Genomic DNA, 27,048 nt, shown 5'->3' with positions numbered 1-27,048 from the left:
ATATCACTTCCTCTTTGGAGCCTTTCTTAATCCCTTCACAAACTGAACTATCTCTTATCTATGTTCCCAGATGAACGCTGAACATAATTTTAAGCATAGCTTTTATAGCATTTATTCTGTTACATGTTTTCCTGGCTGGGCTGTAAATGTATGGTGATTAAAGAAATATATAATTTAAATTCCTAAATCAATATGTAAAACATCTGTCACAGTAAATGTTCAATTACCATTGGTCAATCTAATTAATTACCGATTGAATGCAAAGTCTTATTAGGATTATGGTTATAGCTAAAAGTTGCCTAAATGACTTAATCTACTGTGGGAAATGGAAAGTTTCTTGGATATAACTATATCTAAAATCCCCAGGAATGTAGACCTATGTACACTATGTTTTTTGCACACAAGTTTATTGCTACACTGGCAAATTCTACATTCTCTCTATATAGTAAGTCAATGTACTCAAGTACAATGATGATCTGTAAGATTCACTATATTTAAGAGGTCCTGAGAAAAATGGTCAGACCTCTAAATCTCACCAATATGTTGGCCCAACAAACCCTACTGACTCCTCACAAACTATTCTCTGCTTAGAATTTTCCCAGCTTTCTGACGACATGAATACCCTTCAAAGATTCTATTTCTGTTTCCTTGTGCTGATCAACACCACTGCAGGTTAATCAGAAGAAACTTGGCAGATAGGACTAAAAGAGCAGAAACATGAAATATATCCTAAATAGAAATCACTTTTAAATGAACTTACTGACTTTATATTGCCACAACAAACTTTCATTTCTTGATGATCCCCTAAAAAAAGATACAGATTTTTAAAATTTAATAAAAAGTAATGAGTGCTATTTTAATAGCAACCCTTAGAAATACTATCCTTAACATTTATTTAATATCTATAATCTCACCTTCAGTAAAATATCACTGAACATTAAAATATAATGCACTGATAATCCAATTTCGAAATTAACAACCTAATTATAATTAACATCTAAGTATTTGTACCAAGTACAGCAAAACACTATTAGTACCTCAAGATTACTAAATAACAATCTAAGATCCAGAGTACAAAATGACGTTTTGAAAATTTCCTTTAAAACCCTCATTTCCTTGCTACAAAACATGCCTCCAGTTAGTTCTTTAGAAGTATTTACATAGGGAAAAATATACCAAAAGCCATCAAACAAGACTATTTTTGATTACTCTAGGATTTTAACTCATTTAGATTCTTCTAAGAGTTATCTTCACCATGTAGTTTAGGAATGCTTGCTTGAACAATTTAATCTTATTATGTTCAAAAACATAAACAGAAATAACAAGAGTATGAAAGAACACAAGAAAACTTGTTGGTTTTATTGGTATCACAGTGGTTTTAACACAAACTAAATACAAACACAATTGTTAGATATTCAGTCACTTATCCTGCGAAATATGCCAAGATCAACCTTGAAGCCTTTATAAAACAGAAAATGTATAAAATATCTTCCTTAATTAACTCCAATGACTCTACATGTAAATGCAAATATTTGAACTTGTCAATCTCAACATCAAATGTTGAACTACCTGACTAAGCAGTAAAAAACAATTTCTGATTGTAAAATTCAATAGCTACAGGTAAAAGCACGCAGTGTCCCAAGCCTACTATCTCTGTATTCTGCACAGAGTTCCAAGGCAAAGATTGCTTCTGGCTTTATGAATTACCAGAGACGACGAGGACTTGTGCGGCTGACTTATCACAGGTCTTTTAGTCTTCTTTCCTGTTAGAGCCTTAGCTTCCTTGGGAGGAGGCATATGAATTGGTTTCCAGGGAACTGGATTATAAAAGGCTGGTTCTGGATAAGAATTTCCACTGTAAAAACCTAAAATTGTTTAAAAAAAAAATCAGAACAAAACAAAACAAGAAAAAAAGTCTTGCAATCAAAGAAACTGGTTATTTTTAAATTCCTAGAAAAATGTTAAAAAAATCTAAATGGCAAAAATATCATTGAGGAACCAATTTGACTCATTTAAAATGAACCCTCGAATATTTTCAAACAAGTAACACTTTTCAAATACAGTAAATATTGTAGGTAAAATTAATATGTAAATGATAATTCTAAGAGTCCAAAAAATATCTATATAAAAACTCATATAAAAATTTGACTAAGAAATTAGGTTTAGAATCCTTAAATTGAATAAAATCTTCGTTTTCTTAACTAAATCTGGGAAACCACTTGAGAACTAGTTTCCCCTAGTCAGACACTGAAATTTACAGAAAAAAATAAATTCACATTGCATAAGTAGCGAAAGTGAATCAAGATTTTTCCTTAGAATCACTGAAATTCTGTATTACTATCACTCAAATTTCTAAGATTCCGTATCACTGTAGTTATGATTACTAATTATGGAGTGTTCTTGTATAATGTATATGAAGTGTTTAATGAGTTGTGATTCCCAATATCTAATAATTCTGAAGGAGGAACATTTTGTAAATCATATTCAAATCCTCCAGTCACTATACACACATAAATTTATTTCATAATTTGTAAAAATGTTATGGGCATAAAGAATAGAGGCTTAAGAGCAGTAGAGCATTTGCAGACAAATATGATGCTTATTAGAATAAAACTCATTAAAAATGCAAAAATATTAATAGAATAACCCATTTTTTAGCAATGAACTTCTAGTCAATATGTATACTCCCACCTAAAGCTTTAACTTTTCTAACCAATTGTTTGGCTAAAACCACTGCTTATTACTCTTTTTTCAAATAAGACAGAAAAAAACTGAAGCAGGCCACGCTCAGTAGCTGTAACAGACAACCTCTGTGACATGTAGGAGAGACCTAAATCCTGACAGCAGGAACATGTCATTCAGACACTGGCAACCCACTTTGACTGCATGGATATGTCAACACACACTTCACCAAGACGGTCAAAACAAAGTCTGGAATATGTTCTATTGTGTGAACAAAACAGAATGGGAGTATTTTTAATAATAAATCACTTAAATAACTGAAGGCAGCTGTCAGCAAGGTATGAGCTTCCAACATGAAGTACAAAGAAAAACATGCACTACCATTTATAACGAGACCAAGCCCAAAGGCGGACCGGTTTTGTGTCTGGCTCACGTGCCATCTAGTATTCCACCCTGCAAAAACAACGTTGTCGAAGACAGTGGAAGCTCTGCCTCAGAGGGGGTTAGAAGAAGGTGAAGAAAAATAACCCCTTAAATATGTCCTGTTCAAGGCTTTAAAATTCAAGAAATGAAAGAAAATTGTTTCTTAGTGTAAGAAATCACTACTTTGCAGTTTTGCAACTATTGCCTTTGAAATATATCTGATTTATAGAGAATGACAATAAATTGGTTCTATCTCCACAGGAACATCATGTTATAATATAATCTTTCAGAAAATAGTAATTTGAAAGAAAAATTATTTTTACACATTTCTATTTCTGTCAAAAGGAAACATAATGTATAATATTTACTCCGGCAAGCCATATTTATGTAAGCCACATAACATAAAAACCAACCTGTAAGTTTTCCATTGGCATAACCATAGCTCTTCGCAGCTGGACGAGGTTTATTTTTTGCATTTTCCAACCATTCCTTAAACTTTTTTTCTGCTATTTCCTTTTTTTCCTGTAATTCAGCTTGCCGTTGTTTTTCTTTTTCCTTAAAATGACAAAACCAAAGATTCTCCAGAGATGTTCTGTAACTAAAAATTCTATTCAAATTCTACCGACTCTTTTCCCCAGTAGCTTTGCACCCCAATGGCTTACTGATGATGAATACTAAATCATATTTCTATAATTTGAGTGCAAAACTTAACATGATCAGAGATGTGATATGAAAGTGGCTGCCTCTAAACAAGACATCAAATCCAAGAAGAAAAAACCAATTTGCTGTTTTAAAACAGAATAATAATTTACAATAATGTAATGAAAGTACATCAAAAAATACTTAAAAGTATTAACAATAAAAAATATAAACCCAATTGAAAAAATATCAACAGGCTTATTAACGTTTCTCAACCTAAGAAAACCAAATGCATATTCATCTCTGAAGCTTAAACAGTATAACAAGCAGGGATAGCTTCATGTATTTATTTTATGCTAAGACAGCGCCAATTTTCTTTAGAAATATTTTATACAATACAGTTGGCACATGTGAACACCAAAGCCATGTCTTCTAAGGGCTCACTTTAATGAAAATACCTTTTCTTTCTTCTTCTTCTCACATTCTTCAGCATTTTTTTTCTTTAACCATTCTTGATATTTTCCTTTTGCTTTTTCTTGCAAATGTTCTTTCGCCAATTCCTTTGCTGCTTTTTCCTCCATTTCTTTATTAATTTTTTGTTCCCTCTCTTTTCTTTGCTTAAATAAAAATAAAGAATTGGAATTGGAATATCTGTAATTATCCTCATATGAGAAAGGAGTGTTACATACAGTAATTTTCTAAACTTCAGCTATTTCTTAGATGATAACACAGTGGTTGACACAATGTGGCTTATGACAATATGTAACATACCTGCAATGACCTGGTTAGTTTCAGTCTCCCAGCTCTAAGATTCCCAATGACACTAACAAAGCTCTTGTTCAGGAAAGTATACTCAGAGCCTCAGATAGTGCTGAATAAACAGCTGGTGCTCAGTAAAGATTTGTTGAGTAAACTAGTGAACAGAAATTACAACTTGTTACATTGTCCTGAATCATCATGTTTTTTAATGGATGTTTACCTCTAAAATAGAAGCCACGTGTGTACATATTTCCGGGACTGTTTGCCAATATGAATACGTGGATAAATCTTCACCATCAGTGAAGTTTTTGGAATTATGTAGGACAAACAAATAACATTTTGGCCCATTAAATACTGCTCTGAGGATACATACAGACAAATCTTTGGCTATGTAATTCTTGTAAGTCTTATATAGACACGAGGTTGGCAAACTATGGCCGGCAGGTCTATGGTCTACTCACCACCTGTATTTTTCAATAGTTGCACTGATATGTGGCCACAACAATTTATTTACAGATTTATTGTCCAGGGCTGCTTTTGCACCACAACAGCAAAGTTCAATAGTTGCAGCAGAGATTGTATGGCCTGTGATACTAAAATATTTATCTGGCTCTTTGTAGAAAAAATTTGACATGGACTATATAACTCAAATGGTTTTTCCTTCCTCATTCAAAAGATACTTTACCAACACAGCTAAATTCTAAATAACCAATGACATGGCTAGCTCTCTTTATCAAAGGTTTGGAAAATAATCTACAAGGCATAACGTGCATGCAATACAAATGCATATACATCATGCTTCGCAGAGCAAATAAGTATGAGCCAAGAAAAGAAATTCTTCCCTTGAAAGCATCTTCTTCTAGAATACTTTAATATACGCAATTCAGTTAACATCCAAGTAACAAACATCAGTTACATACAGTATATGTCCAGCTACACAGGAAAAGGCAGGTTTTAGAAATCAAAGTCCCGGAGCTGGCCCGGCGGCTCAGGCGGTTAGAGCTCCGTGCTCCTAACTCCGAAGGCTGCCGGTTCGATTCCCACATGGGCCAGTGGGCTCTCAACCACAAGGTTGCCAGTTCAATTCCTCGAGACCCGCAAGGATGATGGGCTCCGCACCCTGCAACTAAGATTTAACACGGCACCTTGAGCTGAGCTGCCTCCCAGATGGCTCAGTTGGTTGGAGCGCGGGCTCTCAATGACAGTTCAATTCCTCGAGTCACGCAAGGGATGGTGGGCAGTGCCCCCTTCAACTAAAATTGAACACGGCACCTTGAGCTGAGCTGCCGCTGAGCTCCTGGAGGGCTCAGTTGGTTGGAGCGCATCCTCTCAACCACAAGGTTGCCAGTTCGACTTCCACAAGGCACGGTGGGCTGCGACCCCTGCAACTAGCAACAGAGCTGAGCTGCGCCCTCCACAACTAAGACTGAAAGGACAACAACTTGACTTGGAAAAAAGTCCTGTAAGTACACACTGTTCCCCAGTAAAGTCCTGTTCCCCTTCCCCAATAAAATCCTTAAAAAAAAAAAAAAAAAAAAATCAAAGTCCAAGTCATTTCCCAAGATGCTATATCTACTTCTAGTTGGGCAGCCAGTAGCTGCAAAAAGGAATCCTTTCTTGCGGAGGACTCAATATCCATTGATTTTATCCACTGACTACTGGATTTTAATTACTTCATACTGTCAGAAAAATCTGCAAGATTATAAAGAATCTTGGAGTATTCTTGTTCAATCTCTGGCTGACTCATGAGACTCCATGGCTTCATCAACGGGAGTTAATCAGTCCCTACATTGTTTGAAATTATAACTAACATTTTTCCACTGCTAACTCTGCCTTTTACTACTCTATACACTTTATATGCATGTACTACATCAATTTATTCTTAGAACCGCAAAATGAAATAGATACTATTATAATCTTATCTTACAAATGAGGACACTAAGGCACAGAGAGATTAAGTAGTTTGCCTAAGGCCACATACATGGTAAGTGGCAGATCACTACAGATCATACAGGCACTGAAATGAGAGACTGTCAAAAACAATTTTATGCCAAAAAGTTCAATTTAAATATAATGTCAAAATTCCTTAAAATATACCACTTTCCAAAACTGATTCAAGAAGAAATTGAGTGTCTGAATAACCCTTTACTTGTGAAAACAATTCAGAATTAAAAACTTTTCCACAAAGAAAACTCTAGCCTCTCATTGCTTCACTGGTGGAATCTATCACACAATTAAGGAAGAAATACTACCAAGTAGTACCCAAATTATTTTAGAAAACAGAGAAAAAGAGACGCATCTAAGCCTGTTTTAAGAGCCCAGTATTACTCTGATATCAAAACTAGGCGTGGAAATTATATAATATCAGGAATAAGACAAGATAACTGCTCTCATCATCGAAAACATGAAAGACTTTGGGGTACATTTAATAACAAACGTGTAATATCCCCGTACCTTGAAAACTAAAAAAACATAATTCAGAGAAATTAAAGGTGACCTAGATAGAAATAAAAATCATGTTTATAGATCTAAAATGTGATATTAAGATGGCAATTTTCTCCAAAATGATCTATATAATTAATGCAATTCCAATGGTATCACAGGCACTATTCAACCAAGCATGACTTGGGAAACTGATAAGATGATTCTAAATTGTATATGGAAGGAGTAATTAAAACAATTTTGAAAAAGATGGAGGATTTATACTATCTGATTAGAAAAATTATAGAGCTATAGTAATAGGCTAGTGTGTGTGGTACAGGCATAGAATATAGAAATGGAACAGAAGAGAATCCAGAAATAAATCCGTATGCATATGGTCAATTGATTTTAAACAAGTGTCAAGGTAACTGAATAGGAAAAAGATTATCTTTTCAACAAATAGTGTTGGAACAATTGGATATCCAAATGCAAAAAAATGAACCTTGACCTTTAACTGAAACCAAACATTAAAATTAACTCAAAATATACATATAGGTAAAAGTTAAAGTGATAAAATTTCTAGAAGAAAACAATGAAGAATATTTTTACACCCTTGGCATATGCAAAAGTTTCTTAAATAACACACAAAACCAACAAACTATAAAAGAAAAAACTGAAATACGGATCTTCGTCAAAATTTAAAACCTCTGCTCTTTAAAAATACCACTAAAAAAATTAAATGGGAGGAAATATTTGAAATACATATATGTAACATGATTTAAATATATAAAAAAAACTCTTAAAACTTACTAATAAGACACAGAATCCTTCCACAAAATGGGCAAAAAATTAAACACAAAACAAACAAAACAAGAAAAGAGATGTAGAAATGCTTGCTAATGCTATGGACTGAACTGTGCGCCCCCCTCCCACATTCACATGTTGAGAAGCTATAACCCTCAAGGTGACTGTATGTGAAAACAGGACCTTTAACGAGGTAAGGAGGTAATTAAGGCCGTATGGGTGGGGTCCTAATCCAAACAGGACTGGTGTCCTTATAAGAGGAGAAAGACCTCAGGGATTCACCTGCACAGAGAAAAAGCCACATGGGCACCCTCACATGGAGACGGTATGGAGCGATGTCTGTCTGCAAGCCAAGGAGCGGCCTCAGAAGAAACCAAACCTTGCTCTGACACCTCCATTTTGGACTTCCAGCCTCCAAAACTCTTGAGAAAATTAGCTTCTGTTACTTACTACCCAGCCTGTGGTATTTCATTATGGCAACCCTGGTACTAATACAACAAATAAGCTTATAAAAAGTTGATAAATATCGTTAGATCTCAGGAAAATGAACGTGAAACAATGACACACCATGACACACTTACTAGAATGACTGAAAATGAAACAGATTGACAATATCAATTTGGTAAGGATGTGGTGCAATTGGAATTTTCATACAATAGTGGTGGAAATGTAAATGGTACAAACACTTTTAAAAAGTTTGGCAATTTCTTATAAAGTTAAACACATATTTACCACACAACCCAGCAATTCAGTTCCTAGGCATTTATCCAAGAGAAATGAAAACAAATGTCCACAAAAAGACTTGTACATAAGTTGTCATAGAATTTTATTCAGAATACCCCCAAACTGGAAACAACACAATTGTCCATCAACTAGTGAATGGATAAACAATTTGTGGAATTCTGTAGAATAGAATACTACTCAGCAATAGAAAGGAACAATCTTAATACATGAAATATCAGGGAATTTTTAAAACAAAAGAAGTCCAACAGAAAAGAATCCATATTCTATACTTTTATTTATGAGATTCTAGAAGAGGCAAATCTAACCTGTAGGGAGAGAAAGCTATTAATGGTTCCCTTGCGGGTGGGGAGCAGGGGCTGAACGTAAAGTGGCACGAGGGAGCTATGCAGGTGATGGAAATGTTCTGTATCTTGTGCTGTTGGTTATACAGGTACATAATTTTCCAGACTTCATCAAACTTATGATGAGTGTTCTTTATTGTTTTTCAATGAAAGTTGATTTCAAAACATCAGACAGGCTCTGTGAAAGACTTACAGTAGAGAAGAGAGAATGGAATGCCTTTAGTTAGCAAAAGAACAGAAGAAGCACTCAGAGAGAAGTGTTGAAAGAGTAGCCGGCCACTAAAGTGGCTTCAGATTTTCGGGCACTCCAGTTCTATATCACCCAGGGCACAACAATAAATCTTCCCTTTTTAAAGATGGTGCCCTAAGAGAAACTTTGTTTCTTGAAACTAAAGGAAAGTAACAAAACAACTGGCTACAGTTTCCAAATTTCTTCTCTGGTTCCTTCAATAGGACCTGGCGCATAGTAAAAGTGTTGAATGCAGGAATGGTGCACTGATAACAATGTTATCAATCATACACTTTGTTGATCTGAATTCATTTTTTTACATTAAAAAAATCAGTTCTACGTTTTGAGAATTAAAAATAATTTTATTTTTAAATAATTTAAAAAACAATGAAGGTAAGGCCCTTTTACAAAATGTGATAACATACTGCCAAAAACAAATCTAAAAAATGAATTAGTACGGCAACACAAATGTAAGAGTACCAGATGAGATAAGCCATTTATTTGAAACAGATTTAACAATTTACAGTCATAGTATAAGAAACTAGCTTTGCTAATGGATACATAAATTCTTTTTGTCTGATTTTTTGATAGAACACAGTGAAAATGACTTAGAGAAAATAGGCCACATATATAGCTAAAATGTGAATGAAGCTGGAGGCACAGAGGACCACACACCATGAAATGTAAACAGAGGAGAAAAAAAGCTAGATGCCAGACAGGAAGAGAAGAACCAGGAGAGCAGTCTTTACAAATAGAGGTAAATGTAACTAAGAGTGAAACAAGAAATCTGATAAGTTTTAAAGAAAAAAAAATTAGTGTAATCAATTATTCCTTAACATGCACAAGAGTTCTGCAGAATAAATAAACTTAATTTCTTAAGGTTCGTTTTTGAACTATTCTCAACTTTATGGAAATCTTGCTTTCAATAATTAGTGATTTATGTCAGGGCAAGCCATTTCCCTCCAAAAGAAAGAAATTTTTTCTCAAATAATTGGATTAGATCTACTGCCACTAATTAAAACAGAGAATATATCATCTCTTAGCAGTATCTTACATTCTTAGCCAAACAACAACTATGTTTGATTGGCATGGTAAAATGAGCTTAATGGAGTTCGAAGATAAGAAAGCTTTTAGAGGAGAGAGCATGCAATTCTGTACATGTGAAACTATTTTATTTTACAGTTATAATCTTCAAAAAAGTATCACTCAAAGTTTGGTAATGGTCACAGAGACTTACTTTGATTTTGGCATTTATTCACAAAGAATATTATGGGATGAGGTAAACTTAAAAATAATAATAATAATAATTTACTTCCGAAATAAAGAACAAATATATTTATGGTTATAACACACACGTCTAGCCCATTTCCTTTTTTTCCTTTTTTTTTTAATTTATTGGGGTGACAATTGTTAGTAAAATTACATAGATTTCAGGTGTACAATTCTGTGTTACATCATCTATAAATCCCATTGTGTGTTCACCACCCAGAGTCAGTTCTCCTTCCATCACCATATGTTTGATCCCCCTTACCCTCATCTCCCACCCCCCACCCCCCTTACCCTCTGGTAACCACTAGCCCATTTCCTTTTCACAATACCTGGATGAAGAAAACTGTGTCATCTTCAATTCACTGAAATGATTTACTAGATACTCTTATTAATACCATTGGGCATTAGATATAACAATACTTAGGGATAAAAATTTAGAATTAAAAATGAAAACCTTGCCGCCCTACAAGCTAAACATTTGACTAAATTCATCAAATTGGATTATAATAAAAGCAGTATCATTCTAAATATGTAAAAATCAAAACAATAAAGTGTTAGCATTTAAAAAATTTTTAATTTGTGATTCAATATAAAAATGTATTAAAATTGAAAGGAAGATAATACCATTCATTCATTCATTCATTCATTCCAATAGCAAATGCTTACTATATTATAAAGCATAATGCTAGATCTTGTAATGGATTAAAAAGTAATATAAAAAATAATTCCTACCTTTAGTAATCTTAAAATTACAATGGAAGTAAAGATATATGCATAAGTCTTTGGAAAAAGAACAAAAAAAGGAAAGATATATGCATAATATAAGATAGCAACAAAATACATACATATATATACATATGTGTATATATATGTATGTATTATATATATACACATATGTATATATACATATGTGTATATATGTATGTATGTATATATATAAAATACAAGCCAGTATATGACAAAGTAATAAAACTGAACAAGGGTTCAGAAAAGGAAAGAGTTTCTAGCATGCGATCAGAGAATGCTTCATGTAGGAAATGCTTTGAATTGGATAATAAAGAGAGAAAGGTAGGACGGAGGATATGATGAGATTCCATGCTGATGAAATATCACATAAATAAATAAGGAAGTGAAAACAAAACAAAAACGTTCTTATAATTTCTCATGAACACATATTCCCAGCAGTTGGAGAACACAGTCCGAAGCTCAAGATTTCTTTGAAATCTATTGTGTATCTTAAAAGTAACATGAAACTTATGTTCTATTCCATTAAATATCTGTGCTTGCTTTAACATAAAAATGACATTTTTCCTCTCAAAATTTTCCAGTGATCTAATACTCCCAGAAAATGGGCCATGATTATCCTGTGTGTGTGCTCCCAAGAATGCCAGTAAAAAGCAATAGCATAGAATGAAGGAACCACAGTGGAAGACATGGTTCAGAGAGCAAAGAGAAGGTCTTTAACCAGTTAGGCTAGAATTGTTAAAATGGTATTCAGAAGACAGTGAGGAATCATGAAAAACCTATTTTGAATTGGGGAATGACATTCGACTGTTTCAGCAAGATTAGGCTGGCTTGAACAGAGGATAGATTGATTCATTCAACAAGTATTTGGGGCAACTATTATGTGTCACGTACTGATCTAGCTGCTAGAGAACTGAACGAAAGAGGCAAAATATCCCTGCCCTTATGGAACTTACATTCCAGTATGAAAAAATAAACAAACAAACAAAAGGTTGTAAGATGTAATGAGACCAGATAGGAAGAGATCACAAATTGGAGAATGGACATTGCAAAGGAAAGGAGGGGATGACTATGAACAGAAGAATTCTGATTATGTGTAGGTGATTGAGATGACAACAATACTAATAACAGAAATCAAGGAGTTAGGAGAATGGTTCTATCAAAGGACAATGGGCAAAAATGGGTTGTTTCAGATTTGCAGGCTCAGAGGTGCGTGCTGATCTTACAGATGAAAACCCAAGACTCCAGGAAGTCAGGTCTCGATATGTATCTAGAGATACAGATTTCATGACTACCTGTAGCCACATATAAGTGGAAGCCACATGAGGGAAAAGGGAGAGAAGCAGAGAGCAAAGGGCAGAAGAAAGAGACTTCATAAATGTCCACGAGGGTAGGGGAAAAAAATCAGGTCAGAGAAGAAAGAATCTACGAGAAAATAAGAAAAACCTAGCTAATGAGGAATAATGGGAAGAACACTTCACAAGAGATATCAGTCAGTATGTGTGTGTCCATTTTTTTTTTCTTCTTACCTGTTCATTCTTTTTCTGAACCCATTCCTTGTGTTTTTCTTCAGCAATTATCTTTCTTTTTTCCCGTTCTTCCATTTCTTTTCTTTTTTCCAGCTGCTGACTTAATTCCTGTGAATTTTATTCAAACAAAAGGTAACATTTAATAGACATACTCAAATCACATATTTGAAAAAAGGCTGAGGTTAACCAAATTAAACATGAATATAGTTTCCTTTATAGAAAATATACCATTAGTGACAATAACTTACTTAAGTAACTAGTCTATGATGAAAAGAAAGCGTTGGTAAAAAGTATGTCATTTTTTAGAAATGCAAATAATTGCTTGGCAGCAAAACACTAGTTTCTTAGACTAAACTTCAGCTAAATTACCCTCATTGAAATCAACTTTCCCACACATAAATTTTGGCATCGCTGTACGCTACTGGCAGAGGCTCAAGGGAATTGAAACTTTTTTTACAGTTCTAAAAAGCCTCTAGATTCTTGAAGATAAAGGATAGGAACTAAATAATCCCTAAATTTAAAAATTTAACTCAGAGTCATACCAAAGAAGAAATGTACAGAAGCCATTCAATTTTCTTTAGAGAAAAAAAAGAATCTAAATTTTTCTTCACTGATTTTATAACTGCCAGAGTGTAAAACAAAACCACATTCATATCCCAGATTATTTAACTGCCTTGCTGTCACTCGAATCTACACGTTTGGGCATTTCCTTAGGAGAAAGAATGTGGAAGGTATGGCCAAATAAAACTACAAGCTGAATGCCACCACTCTGTCACTCATCAGTTAAATTACAGCATTAGTTGAGAATGCTGTTCCAACTAGACTCTTAGGACTCTACTACCATAATTACCGGTTGTTTTTCTTCTCTTTCCTTAGGTACTAATAATCAGATATTTTTATGTATCTTCCATTGGACCTCACTCCTCCCCAACCCTCCCTCTCCCAAAGATCTACCTACCTGCATATGAGTGGTACTGTGTTTCCCTGAAAATAAGACCTAGCCGGACCATCAACTCTAATGCATCTTTTGGAGCAAAAATTAATGTAAGACCCGGTCTTATTTTAATATAAGACTGGGTATAATATAATATAATACCGGGTCTCATATTAATTTTTGCTCCAAAAGACGCATTAGAACTACTTATCTGGGCTAGGTCTTATTTTCAGGGAAATAGAGTAGTGGGAAGGACCATTTTTCAACTTTCAGACAATTCCAGTGTGTTAAATGAAATGAAGATAAAACGTGACACCAGGAACTTATCTTTTGCACTTTAGAACAGCAAATGGCCGCAGGATACCTGTCTTCTACGACCTCTCATCCTAAAATTCTGCTGCATAGAAAATAACTGCTCTCACTCATTCAGAAAGTCTTCCAAAGTTTAAACACTATCCTCCTCCAAGCCCCCAGAGTAAAACAGCCATCTTGGTTTTAAAAAGATTCTTCCTTACCTCTGCAGTTGCTATTCCTTGATTATTCACTTACTACTTTTTTTATGGAGTGCCTACTATCAAGGTAGCATGAACTGAGAGATACAGGGATGAAATTCCAGAAGTCTCTGATCTAATCTCCTTCTAAATACACAAAAGAATTAAGTGCTACATTGTGAAGTTTTGTGTATAACAGGACTTCAGAAAATGGAAAAGAAGGAAAGAAAAGATGAGAGGAGAAACAGTGTGGACCAGGGTAGTCAGAAATGAGCACTGTAAGAGGAACAGTGAGGAACTGGCTTCACTAGAAGGGAGCGATTTGGGATGGTGGGTGGGCGGGTGGTAACTAGACAGAAAAAGGTCTTTTGAGACAGGCAGAGTAAATTGAACACTATGAAGCAGGAATACGTGGCAAAGGGATGATTTAGAACTCTTAATGATAAAGGTTAAGGACTGCATTAAAGGGATCAGAACTATTCTGAGGGAGACTGATTAGGAGGTTGACACAGTATATGAGTTGTAAAGGGAAGAAGTCTGGACTTGTGTCAGGAAACAAAAAGGGGGAATACGTGCATGTATGTATGCATGAGTGTGTGTGTGTGTGTGTGTGTGTGTGTGTGTGTGCAGGATAGATACAGATCTGACAACCATATACCTCAAATTTTCCTAAATAGTCCTAAATTTTATTTTTAAGAAAAGAAATCATTTAAATATACAACTAAAGATATGACTGATTATATTTATGTACCCCTTTAAGATTCTACATATAATTAAACTCAAAAATCAGCAAAAAAAAAAACCCAAAAAAACAAAATCAGAATTTGTGTTCCTATTTTATGGCTCACGAATTTTAGTTAATGTTGACATAAGAGTTAAAGGTAAAGGAAGGGTCAAAAGTACCTAGAAAATACTACCACTGACCCAGACAGTGCTCTAATCTCAGGATGTCTGTTCAAGTAATTTGCCACCCCAGAACATACATCACATTCTGAGACATAACCCTCCCTCCCAAGGCTGGCCCTCTTAGAATTTCCCACCCTGAATACGTCCATATGTTCGCCGCCAAGGCAAACCTCTCCCGGACACAGCTGCAGTCTTCTCTCACAAGGCCTACGTCGTCTTCTGGTACACCACTGAATTTCAACAGGATTAGAGCTATTTTCCAGAGTACACATTCGATTATGGAAAAGCAAAATCCAAAGAGGATCCTCAACAGCATTTTTATTTCAATAGCTTTTGTCGACTTTCAAAGAACTTTATACCTTCGAAGGTTAACAATCAGAAAAACGGACAGTTTTGAGTTTCACCAACTCCATATCCTACCCTATTCCCTCATTCAGGGCAAGATTGTGAAAAAAATAAAAGTATGGATTATTCACAAACTAGATATATTTTATAATTTAGAACAGATTGTACTAAAATGTTAAAGCAAATGTTAAAAATTAGAGTAAGCCAAAGGCCATAGGGAATTTAGGGTAGTCTGCTAAAGAATTTTTTTACATAATAAAAACCAAAATAAAATTTATACGACCTACAAAACCAATATGTTAGTTTTTCATGATACTGACATTTAACATTTATCATATTTATCATCTTAACAGTTACAAATGTAAAACAACATTGTCAGCGGATAATTTTGATGGGTTAAAATAATTTAACTCAATCTTACAGAGATATCTAAAACAAATCTAAATGTCTGTTGATAAAATCAAATTTATGAGAAGGAATAATCTTTTTAATGACCCAACTATCCTTTAAATCTTCTTTTAAGTTTTCAAGGAAGAAAGTAAGTCAGGTTAAATTCAAAATTAAACACTAAGTCTGAACCATTTAGTTCTAAAAATACATCTTGGTACTGTGGAAAAAAAACTTATTAAACTGGAAGTCGAAGGAACTAGGATCCAGTCCCAGCTTAGCCACTAACTGAAACCTTGGCAATGTTACTTTCTGACACTTATGTTTAATAGGGATCTGAGATGAATTGTTCCTTATGGCTAAAAATCTGTGCTTTTAATGATATGATTTGTAAACAAATTAGAGAATGCAATAAATAAGGACAGGAAAATAAAGGAAGCATGACTTAGAAAATAAAACAAAGAAAACGGCATGAAAAGAATGTGAATACCACATAGCTCAAAATAAGCTTTTATAAATAAAGTGAGTAGTTGGCCTACTTGTTATGATATCCCTGCCATGACTGAAACAGTAAGATTCATGCTGAAGTATTTTAATTGCTTCAGAGTTAAGTAATGACCTAGCCATAAGAAATGTCAAACTCCTAAATACACGGAAAGGTTTTAATCTTTCAACCAATTATACTCTGCTACATGCTCAATCAATGTGGTAGGGACTTGACGTTCATTACTTTAGTCTGTTCGCAAAACAAACCTTCAGTAGTTTATTATTTTCTCCTTTAACACATAACAACAACTAACTTTTACTCAGTGCTTCCTGTATACTACTACATTTGCTGATGCTCACTTAGTCCTCATGACAACACTATGAAGTAAATATAATTTTCCCTTTCATTGATAAAGAAATTGAGGTAGAAAGAGGTTAATGATTTGTCCAAGGTCCGAGTTTTGAATCTACAAAACTACAGCACAAGAATTTATTTTTTTACCCACTCTACTATTTCCTCTCTAACATCTGGCTTACAGATGGAGACTGAGGCTCAGAGAAGTTAAGTAACTTTCTCAAAGTCACAGAGTTAAAATGCCAAAGCTAAAATTTCAGCCTTGTTCAGCCCGGGCTCCCTTACGAATTTATTTAACTTCTTTTATTGTGTGCTGACTCTAAAAATGACCTGAAGTGATCTTCCTTTTCTTAATGTAACAAGTCATTTCTGGTGAGACTAGAGATAAAGTTAAGTACCATCAACTGAGTTCCACTTCACCATTGGCTCACTGGACTGTATCAACGTCTTCCAAACTGCGAGTCTAAAACCAATTTAATGGGTTATGACCAGCCTTAAAAAAAAAAAAAATAGAATACCAGGTTTTGCAAAAATTAAGATGTTATTCCAAATATGTATGTACGTGTGTGTGTGTGTGTATGTGTATCTGTGTGTGACATGAAGCAAAGTAAATTTCTCACTGTGAATAAATATTGTGAAAGCTACTGCACTAAGTAATGGAATTAGTAATGTTAAAACTTAAGGTTGAAGTAAGAGAAGTAAGAGTCTGGGGTCTTAATAATACACATTAATTCTGAAAATAAATGAAAACGCTGTAGGAGGTTATGAATAGCAATGATATCAATAGCCATAAAACACTACCACTCATCTTTATATGTTGTCTCATTTAATCCTCACAAAAATCCTGTGACACAGATGTTATTTTACATTTATTGTACAGATGAGTAAATTGAAAGAGGCATAAAAGTTTAACTAAGCCTGTCTGACATCAAACCATAAGGTCTTTCTCAGGACCTGTGCCCCTCTAAGAGGAAATAAATACCACTGTGCGCTTTGCCAGGAATAAATTTGTATTTGAGAACACAAAGTGTCCGGCAGCAGGGAAACAGCAGGATGTACTGGTGTCTACAATCATTTGAATCATGTCTGCCTCCTGAATATACGACTGCTTACCTGGTTAGAAACCCATCAAAGAAACAACGACTAATTTCAAAACTGATTATGAAAATTTATTCCAAGGATGATCTTGGAGGGCAAAGCTACAGTTCCAGGAATTTTTATGACAACACGGTTACCAACAGATTAGAATAAACTTAAATATACAACAACAGTGAACCCATTAACTACATTCTAATACATATTTAATACATTTTAAATGTATTTTAGTAATCTTAGCTAGCCATTTAAAAATGATGCTGTAAAAATATTTAATGACATGGAAATGTACCGGGGGTGCCAAAAAAATGTATACAAGTGGACCCTTTGGTCAGCGTTGCTCAAACAGTAGTTCACCGTCATCAGAAGTGTCTGGACGCTGATGGGAACCACTCTGAGCACCTCTTGTAAATGCAGAAGTCAAACGTGACTTGTATTCATCTTTTGTTATCGTTATATATTGAGTATTATAATTTTAATAGTTCTTTCCTTTCTTAAAATGTGTATACATTTTTTTGGCACCCTCTGTATTTTTCATAAAAATCTTAAAAAAAAAAAAAAAAACCTCTAAAAAATTTATAAAAAATAAAAACAAGAAGTATCCCCTTATCACTCAAATCTGTTTTCTGTGTTTGGATAATAGGGAGAATTCAGATAATGAGTCTGGATATTGGGGATGCCAAATTATCCAAATCTACTTGGCTGCTAGGTTCTAAAAAGCAAACAGTAAGAGTTCAAAAAATGAAGGATTCGTGTGAAAAGCTATCTCAAACTATGTTTTGAGTTTGGAGAGTGAGAGTTCACAGAGAAAACCACAAATGCAGAAATGTCCACAAACAAGGCAGAGAAGTACAGAGAAACTGAAAAACACAGATTGCCATCTCCCAGCACAAAATTACTCCAGGGCACATTGAGTGATATGGGGATAGATTCCTATCTCTATCTCAAATTTTTTTTTTCTCCTTTCTTAAAAATTTCACCAAGCATATGCAGTTGAATTTACTTTAGTTTAATGTACATAACAATGAAGCTCCATTGTATGTGCCTGTATATATACATTTGTACATACATAATTTTTTTAAATTTATAGAGAAGAAAATGTGGAAGGCTATATACGCCTCAATATTAACAATGGTTATCTTCAGGTGGTGAGATGAGAGATTTTAATTTTCTTAATTATACTTAGCTCTATTTTCGAAATGTTCTTATGGTAACCATGCATTGTTTCTATAATAAGAGTTGTTGAAATCAATAGAGCAAACTGACACAAACAAATGCAAAAACTTTGTTTTGAGGGATAACATTAACGTTTTAATTTCAACAGCATCTCTACTCTGTGACCTCATGGAGTGCATAAAAAGAATACTGTATAGTTTTACCTCTACAGCTTTCTGTTGCTGACGGTCACGTTCTTCTTTTTCTTTGCCAACAAACCACACTTCCCACGGTGTCAGGCTGCTTTCTGGTAAACGCACCTGTTTCTGTTCTTCTTGGTTATCTTTGGATTCAACCACACTATTACAAAAGAGAGGACATTACAGCACTTGTACTTGAAACTCTTTGGCTTAACAGTCAAAATCACTTAGTTATACAGTGAAAACAGAATTTAATAACATATTTAGAATCCTGATTTTTATAAGTACATATATATGAATGAATTATATAGAAATATACATTTGAAAAGTCATTAAAAGGAACTTTAGTATTTAAAGTAATTTATCCATCAAACTGCCTTGGAGTTCCTTCATCTTCTAAAATCACAGTATTTTAAAACCTACTGGGATAACCCACACCAGGTCCATTTGCCTCAATGAGAACAATTTTTTATTCTTAAAAATCTTACATCTGGATAACTAATTACAACACATGATCCAAATCATATCCTGGAGAAGATTCTTCCCTTTTCCTCACTTAAATATTTCAGGGGGGTAAAAAGGAGTGTGTGTATTTACAGAGAGAATGATAAAGCAAATGTGTTAATAACAATTAGTGATTCTGGGTGAAGGGTGAGCAGAAGTTCTTTAAACTCTCAACTTTTCTGTAAGTTTGAAATTGTTTTTTTTTTTTTTTTTTTTTTAAAGATTTTATTGGGGAAGGGGAACAGGACTTTATTGGGGAACACTGTGTACTTCCAGGCCTGTTTTCCAAGTCAAGTTGTTGTCCTTTCAATCTTAGTTGTGGAGGGTGCCATTCAGCTTCAAGTTGTTGTCCTTTCAGTCTTAGTTGTGTCGGGCGCAGCCCAGGTCCAGTTGCCGTTGCTAGTTGCAGGGGGCACAGCCCACCATCCCTTGCGGGAGTTGAACCGGCAACCTTGTGGTTGAGAGGATGCACTCCAACCAACTGAGCCATCCGGGAGCTCAGCGGCAGCTCAGCTCAAGGTGCCGTGTTCAATCTTAGTTGCAGGGGGCGGAGCCCACCATCCCTTGAAGGAGTGGAGGAATCGAACTGGCAACCTTGTGGTTGACAGCCCGTGCTCCAACCAACTGAGCCATCCGGGAGGCAGCTCAGCTCAAGGTGCCATGTTCAATCTTAGTTGCAGGGGGCGGAGCCCACCATCCCTTGCGGGACTTCAGGAATTGAACTGGCAACCTTGTGGTTGAGAGCCCACTGGCCCATGTGGGAATCGAACCGGCAGCCTTCGGAGTTAGGAACATGGAGCTCTAACCGCCTGAGCTACCGGGCCGGCCTGAAATTGTTTTGAAATAAAAAAAATTACAAAACAATATGGCCCTTGCATTCTTTTGAACACTTGGGTTGACTCCCTTTTGCCAATTCTTAGGGAGTGTGGACTCTCCAGTTCGGTTACCTCCTGCCATGGTTACCATCTCTACCAGGCACCTCTCTCAGTCTCTCTCTTCTGGGTACAGGGCAAAGTTACTACTCACTCACGCTAAAGAGAAGAGGGGAGAGGAAATACTCTAAGCAGGTAAGTAAACAAAGAACACAGGGGTTTAGCCGTACACAAGACTTAAAAACAGGAAAAGCTGAGCACCCATGGAAAGAAAGGCTGCTCAGGACCCAAGGCAGCTCTAGAGACGAGGTTATTAAAGACTCAGCTCCTCTGCACCCTTAGTCAAGCAACCAACCGCCTAACCCACTGCAATGCACAACTTTTTCTACTTCTACATCAGCTTTTTTTTTTTCCTGCTATTTCTCAATTCATCCATGGTCTGATGGAATTTTTATTCTAGTGGGAAAGAAACACTGTTGATGTGTTGTTTATTTCGTGTGTGTGTGTGCGTGTGTGTATGGTCCTTCTTGGTCTTGCATAACCACCTCATCTGTTCCCATAGTTTCAACTATCGCTAGATGCTAATCATGTGCACATCAGTCATTCCTGGCCATATCTTTCTCCTGAGCTCCAGGCTTTATTTCCAACCATCTGATAGAAAGCTCCATTTAAATATCAAACTCAATCAGTTCAAAACAAGTTTAACCGTCTTCCACCATCCACCCATTACTCTCCCTCCCTCCTCACCAGGAAAATGTTACTCCTCCTCGTATAACCCGATCTCAGTGAAGGGTACCACCACCTACCCAGGTAGCCACGCCAGGAACCTGGCCAGACCTTTGACTCCTCCGGCTCCTAGGCCACATCTGATGCGCCCGCCTCCCACACCCATATTATCACCTAATTATGTCTATTCCACTTCTTTCAATTTTCTCAAGCCATTCTCCTCTCCTGCAATCTTGCAACCACTGTCTGGTCATAACTGGCCTTTCCCCCTCCATTTCAAATCCTTATTCACAGTTACCAGACTCATCCTTCAAATGCATCCTGCTATCATGTCACTCCTCAGAGTTCTTCAGCGGCACCTCTGCCCACAAGATGACATCCAGACTCCACAGCCTGACGTCCATGAATTGGCCCTGCCTGTCTTCCAGTCACTCCTTTCACCAGTGGCTGATGCGGACTCTACCTTTCACCCTTGAACTTACACAGATGCAGACTGCTGAATGCGCCGGGCCCCGTGCTCTGCAGTGCTGCCTCCAACTCTGAAATTCTGTCCTCCACCTCCACACACGGCCCATGTAAGAGCTTAGGTTTGTGAGCAAAATATTTGGGGTGAATCTCTACTTGCTTCTTTCGAGGGTATGGTTTTTCACCTCTTTAAGCTCCCATTTCTCATGTGTCAAATGGAGATAACAGTGGTGGCTACCTCAGTTACCCCTGGATGAGACAGTCCATGCTAAAGCACTGAGTACAGTTCCGGGCACGCAGTAACCATCTGGTACCTGTCCTTAGTAGTGGGAGTAGGAGTACAGCTAATTCCCACTCTCCCTTCAAGAGTCAACTCACGCATCATCTTTATTGCCTCATAGTGAAACCCTCTGCAAAAAATCTGGACTAAGCACCTTGGGCTTTCTGTCACTTGTCCATCTCTGCCACAGGCCGTGAATTCCTTACAGACAGAAAACATGTCTTGACTCATTCTTTATTTCAAGAGTCTAGCTTAGGGCCTAGAATATAGTAGACTCCTAACAAATGTTTGTTGAAAGAAGAAATTAGTGAGATTAGTATCTTTTAGAAAATAACATTTTAAATATTAAATTTCTTGCCTTAATATTTTTAACAAATACCATGTTTTCCCGAAAATAAGACCTAGCTGGACAATCAGCTCTAATGCATTTTTTGGAGCAAAAATTAATGTAAGATCTGGTATTATATTATATTATATTATATTATATTATATTATATTATATAAGACCCAGTCTTATTTTACTAGAAGATAATTTTTACTCCAAAAGACACAATAGAGCAGATTGTCCAGCTAGGTCTTATTTTCGGGGAAACACGGTGTGTCAAAATGTTTAGCATATATATTACTTCTCTGCCCATAATCAAGAGAGGCTTGATAAGCAGCTATTTATGACCAAGACATTTATTAAGACATGAGTTTCCTACTGGATAGAGTGATACAAAAAAACCCCAAACAAACAACAACAAAAACCAGGGTAAAGCTGAATAAACAGCAGGCCCAAAGCATATTATAAAAGACACCAGGAAAATACTTCTCATTATCTTGTCTGAAGTCAACTGTGAACTTCACGTCAGACCACTTGAAGGTTCATGCGTAATATCCTCTAAGCACAGCTCTATTTACACCTAAAATACCTTGAGCTCCTATCCATCAGGTACAGCTGATGCCCGAGTCTAGCTCAAAAAAGCCATATCCTGTGAGTATTGCCACAGCCAAGTCACCAGAGCAGGTGAAGGATGGATACAAGGTATAAAGTCCCAGGCAGCTTTAGGTTTGCTCCTCGGTCCAGAGAAGACGCTCATTACCCAGAACTATGGCTGGACTCTGATGACTCAGACAGTCTACTCTCCTCATGCCATCATCCGCAACTGTCCAGGGTACCAGCTTAAGGTTAGAAGTAGGGAGAAGTGAGAAGACTTTCTCAACACATATCTTTCCTGAAAAGAAGCGCTAGGTTTTCTAAAGCATTTGAAACAATCACTGCATCTGTCCTGTTCTCTCGGCAGTGGGAATAGGCATTCATTCAGCACAACAATTTATCGAGCACCAAATAAGCATCTCGCACTTGCCATACACCAGGTCTGGCAACTCCTACATTCTTTCCAGACTACATCCTACCTATTCCTTTGACTCACAGAGAATGAACTGCGATAAGGAAGGCAGCCTTGGTCCGGGATGCCACCAGCCCATCTGGGCTTTGGCTAAGAGGAGACATTAATCTTTCTGGCTCCTCTCCTGCTAAGCTCCATTTGGTCAGTGCTTTTGTTACTGGAAGCTAATGCAAGGTCTAGGTAGCTGAGACGTACTTTTGATAGCCATCATTCTAGGTTGCTACACTGTGTCTACAGCGTGTTGTTGATTAGACTCAGAAGGTATTGTCCAAAGCCTTCAAATTTATTTTAAAAATCTATGGGGCCAACTCAGTCCTGAAAAATTCCTACAAAGGCCCACATGAAAATGGACTCCTGAAAGTCTAATTTAACCATTAGTTCTATCAGATTGATCAGGGACCTGTTTCTTGTTGCTACAACCAGTCTGGACAAGTGGTTTGCTTAGTTACTCTCCCTGATCTCCATTCCCACCAGTGTACTTATTTTTACTTCTCATTCTTAAGAGACTCACTGTTGTAACTGTGTAGGAGCCACTTCAGATGGTTCCACATTCCCTTCACTTACTCTGGTTACAAATGCCTTATATGAAAGGGGCTATCTTGATGCTTACACACATGGGTCCTCTTGTCAGTAATTCTTAGATCTCCTGTACTATGTCTTATACAGATTGACAATCGGAAAATTGTAAAATGCTTTCTGAAGACGATGTAATAAGCCTACCCCAAAATGGACCTGCATTACTATGTCTGTTTCAGAAAAACATACTCCTGCAGACATAGGCCTTTTGCTACTATTTCTATATACCCAATAATATTAGACATCCAGTCTAGGGAAGAGACAACACTGATCAGTATAGTTTGCTACTAGGCCCAGTTCTGCTAATAACCAGGCATATGCCTCTGAATCAGACTTATTTGTGTTCTAAGCCAGTTTTATTACCTGTAATATGAGTGACTTGATCTAGGCTTGAATTCCATGAGTACAGGCCATGCTTATCTTGTTGATAGTCCTCAATAAGTAGATCCTTATGTGCCACAAACTAAATGTTTGCCGAATAAATAATTGTAGAAATAAATCACAATGGTTTGAATAATCTCTTTGGTTCTAATAGTCTTTGATTCAATGACTGTTAGTCTACTGTTAAGTAAGCGCTCAGATCAGACCCACAGTTGCCTCTGGAAGCTGAGGTTGACATTGCTAACCTCTGTGCTTCGGCTCCTTATTTATAACATAAAGAGTATGCTGCGTGCTACAACCTACTTCATTGGCAATCAGATTTTTTTCAAGTTATCTACAGGTAGTACTGAGGTGCAGCAAACCACATTTTGGTACCAAGGGTATGGACAAGAGTTCTGGTGTCCACAGACTTCTGAGTATTTATAAAACTCCTTAAATTGTAGCAAAATTTTGTGTTTGACACTATGTGCGTTTTTCTAGGGAGACTGTAGCAACATCCTAGTCTCAATTTAAGAATTTAAGAAAAAGGATTTAAGAATCATAGAAAATGTGAGGTCATTTGTAAGAACCGGCCCAGGACTCTCTGTGCAAAAAGGGGCAACACCTCAGGATACAGGTGCTTGCCCAGCCTGTGAGGCAGAAGACACGAGGGTGTTTGGCCGGCAGAAGAAGGGACGCAGAAAGGTCGAAGGAACCTTGAGAGGGGCTGTATCGGCCAGCGAGCGGCCTCGGGTTTACCTGGTGCGCCCCTGTAACTCCATTCCTCTCAGGCTCGCCCCCTTGGCCTCTGAATCACCGGCATTTTCGTCCACGTCTTCCTCAACTTCCCCGTCACCATCGTCGTCGTCCAACCGGAAGCTCGGGTGGCGGAGGGGAGACAACAGCGACAGGGTGGAAGTGCTGCAGCTCAGCGGCGGAGATGGCGAGCACGCCGCCACGGTCTCCAGCCCCTGCCCTCGGGTGCCCGCCATGGGGACGGAGAAGGAACCCGGGGAGGGCCGAGACCTGGCCCTGCAGTCGGGCAGGAACCGGCTGTCGGAAGCGGGGGAAGCAGCCCTCCACGGCCCCGCCGCCCACATCTAGCCCGCCAAGTTCAAACCGGCGGAGGGGTGGCGGGGACGTGCTCTCCCAGCAGGCCTCGCGAGCGCCGAGCCTGGCCTATCCGGGCCGGTTACCGACCCCGCGTTGCCATGGCGACGCGTGGAGTCAGCACGGGCTTTGTCCCCGGACTAGTGAGAGTGGCTTGCTCTGCGCCGGCCTCTCCCGGATGGCCCTACCTCCACCCGGCCAAAGGCTTCTGCGCCTCGGCTCACGGGCGAGGTCCCGCTCGGTGTTGACAACTTTAAGGGACTGTCCTTTGTTTGCTGGGGTGTTGCAGTTCATTTGGTACCTGAAATATGCTGTCACTGAATATAGCAGATACTTTTAAAGGGAAGGAGGCAAAAGCCAAAACTACCCTCATATCATTACCAGGTCAGGATGATAAGCACCAGTCGTGATTTCTATCAGCGCACAGCCATATTTTGTAAGGGCGGGGGGAGGGGCGTACTTTACCCAAGTTTACGGGTGTGTCCAAGAATTCACCGTTAATTTTTCAGTTTTTGGTTAGTACCTCGTTTGCCTGGTATCTTAAGGGAACTAGTTGTCCATACATGTAAATTTTGGGGCCTCTGAACCCTCCAGTGTGCTAGGACCTGTGCTTGGCATCACTGGATATAGATGATTAAGGTAAAAACACTGCACTTCCAAGTTCCTCGTTCTCGTGTGATGAAAAATCATATATTTTCTAATATTCATTTTATGAGGAAAGAAAAAATGTGGGATCTCAGAAGGAGCACTCTCAGGGATTGGGGATGGGCATGAGAGTGCCAAGGGAGAGGTGGTAGACAATAAATCTGGATGCTTTATTCATACGGACAAAACTGTATAGACTTCAAATTATTATGGCTTTTGTCCAGCTCGTAATGCATATTGCAGGTAGAAGTATCACAAAGTGAAAACTGCCAATGGCCAAAACAGCACACAAAATTTGTTATTGACCAAAGAGTGATACAAATCTTTGATGAAATTTAGAGCTGCAAAATGCAACACAGGAGAATTAAATATGGTAAAAATAGTAGCAACCAAGAGCAATTCACAAGGCAGAAGCTCTAATAAAATGACATGGTTAAACTATTTAAATGGATGCTAATTTTGTTAAAATTTTCAGTAAAAACAAAATGAAAATTGAAGAAAATAGGAGCAATTTAATAAAATTGATCAAGGAATAAAACTGGCTTAATGGCATTTTCATTCTATCCTCCAGTTATTCATTATCAGCATATCTGTTTAAAACCTTTTATGAGACTATCTCTAGAATCAACAAAAAAAACAGTATTGAAAGGGTCTGGCTACTTGAAGGCTTCAGAAGGTGGTACATTTGAGAGGCTATTCCCAACAGTCAGACCTGATATAACTGAAGCATAGTAGGAAAAAAAGACACAAGTTTTAGTATGAAAGGGACCTGGGTTTGAATCAGTAGTTTCCTTTGAAACCTGCTCACTAGGTTTCCTTAAACAAATAAGCTGTTTGGCCTTTCCAAGTCCTAACTTGCCCCTCTGTAAAATAGGGAAATAACCTACCTCCCAGTCATATGATCTCATTAATCCTCAAAGCTTCTAGCACAGGACCTAACAGAGAAAATGACTGATGATAAATTAATGTCACTTAAACTCCAAAACGTTTCCACTTTAACCTCTTGGTATGGGAATCTAAAATGTCATATACTTCTCTGCCTCCTTAAAAATTTTTACTAAACAAATTATGCCCTTTCCATGATGCCTCAATCAACATAATGACCAACTATGGTATTATGCTGTTACAACACTGGAGCTATGGAGGCGGAGGGGCATGGCACTGGTGCTGGTGCTTAAACA

General features: G+C 37.1%; 1 protein-coding gene across 1 annotated transcript; it reads right to left on the bottom strand.

The window, feature by feature from the left end:
* Positions 1 to 1,361: 1,361 nt before the first annotated feature.
* CCDC34 (coiled-coil domain containing 34) lies at positions 1,362 to 25,341 on the bottom strand. The gene is made up of 6 exons (XM_033118796.1): positions 24,872 to 25,341; positions 18,963 to 19,098; positions 12,585 to 12,692; positions 4,203 to 4,361; positions 3,519 to 3,660; positions 1,362 to 1,865 (listed from the first exon to the last, which is right to left on the bottom strand). Exons 1-6 carry the CDS (start codon positions 25,210 to 25,212, stop codon positions 1,648 to 1,650), a joined length of 1,104 nt encoding a protein of 367 aa, XP_032974687.1. The 5' UTR covers positions 25,213 to 25,341; the 3' UTR covers positions 1,362 to 1,647.
* Between the last annotated feature and the right edge of the window lie 1,707 nt (positions 25,342 to 27,048).

This window comes from Rhinolophus ferrumequinum, chromosome 11 (assembly GCF_004115265.2).
Source record: "Rhinolophus ferrumequinum isolate MPI-CBG mRhiFer1 chromosome 11, mRhiFer1_v1.p, whole genome shotgun sequence".
In the NCBI taxonomy this organism is placed as follows: domain Eukaryota; kingdom Metazoa; phylum Chordata; class Mammalia; order Chiroptera; family Rhinolophidae; genus Rhinolophus; species Rhinolophus ferrumequinum.
The sequence above is the reverse complement of the archived record's forward strand: the minus strand, read 5'-3'. Positions and strand labels throughout refer to the sequence as shown.

Bases quoted from the DNA above. Each gene is read 5' to 3' on its own strand.
- CCDC34 (XM_033118796.1), bottom strand. From the start codon at position 25,212: ATGTGGGCGGCGGGGCCGTGGAGGGCTGCTTCCCCCGCTTCCGACAGC. The intron at 4,362-12,584 runs GTAAGAAGAAAA...TTTTTATTTAAG, and splicing joins TTCAGAAAAAGAATGAACAG to CAAAGAAAAGAGAGGGAACA. The intron at 3,661-4,202 runs GTATTTTCATTA...TGTCATTTTAAG, and splicing joins AGAAGAAGAAGAAAGAAAAG to GAAAAAGAAAAACAACGGCA.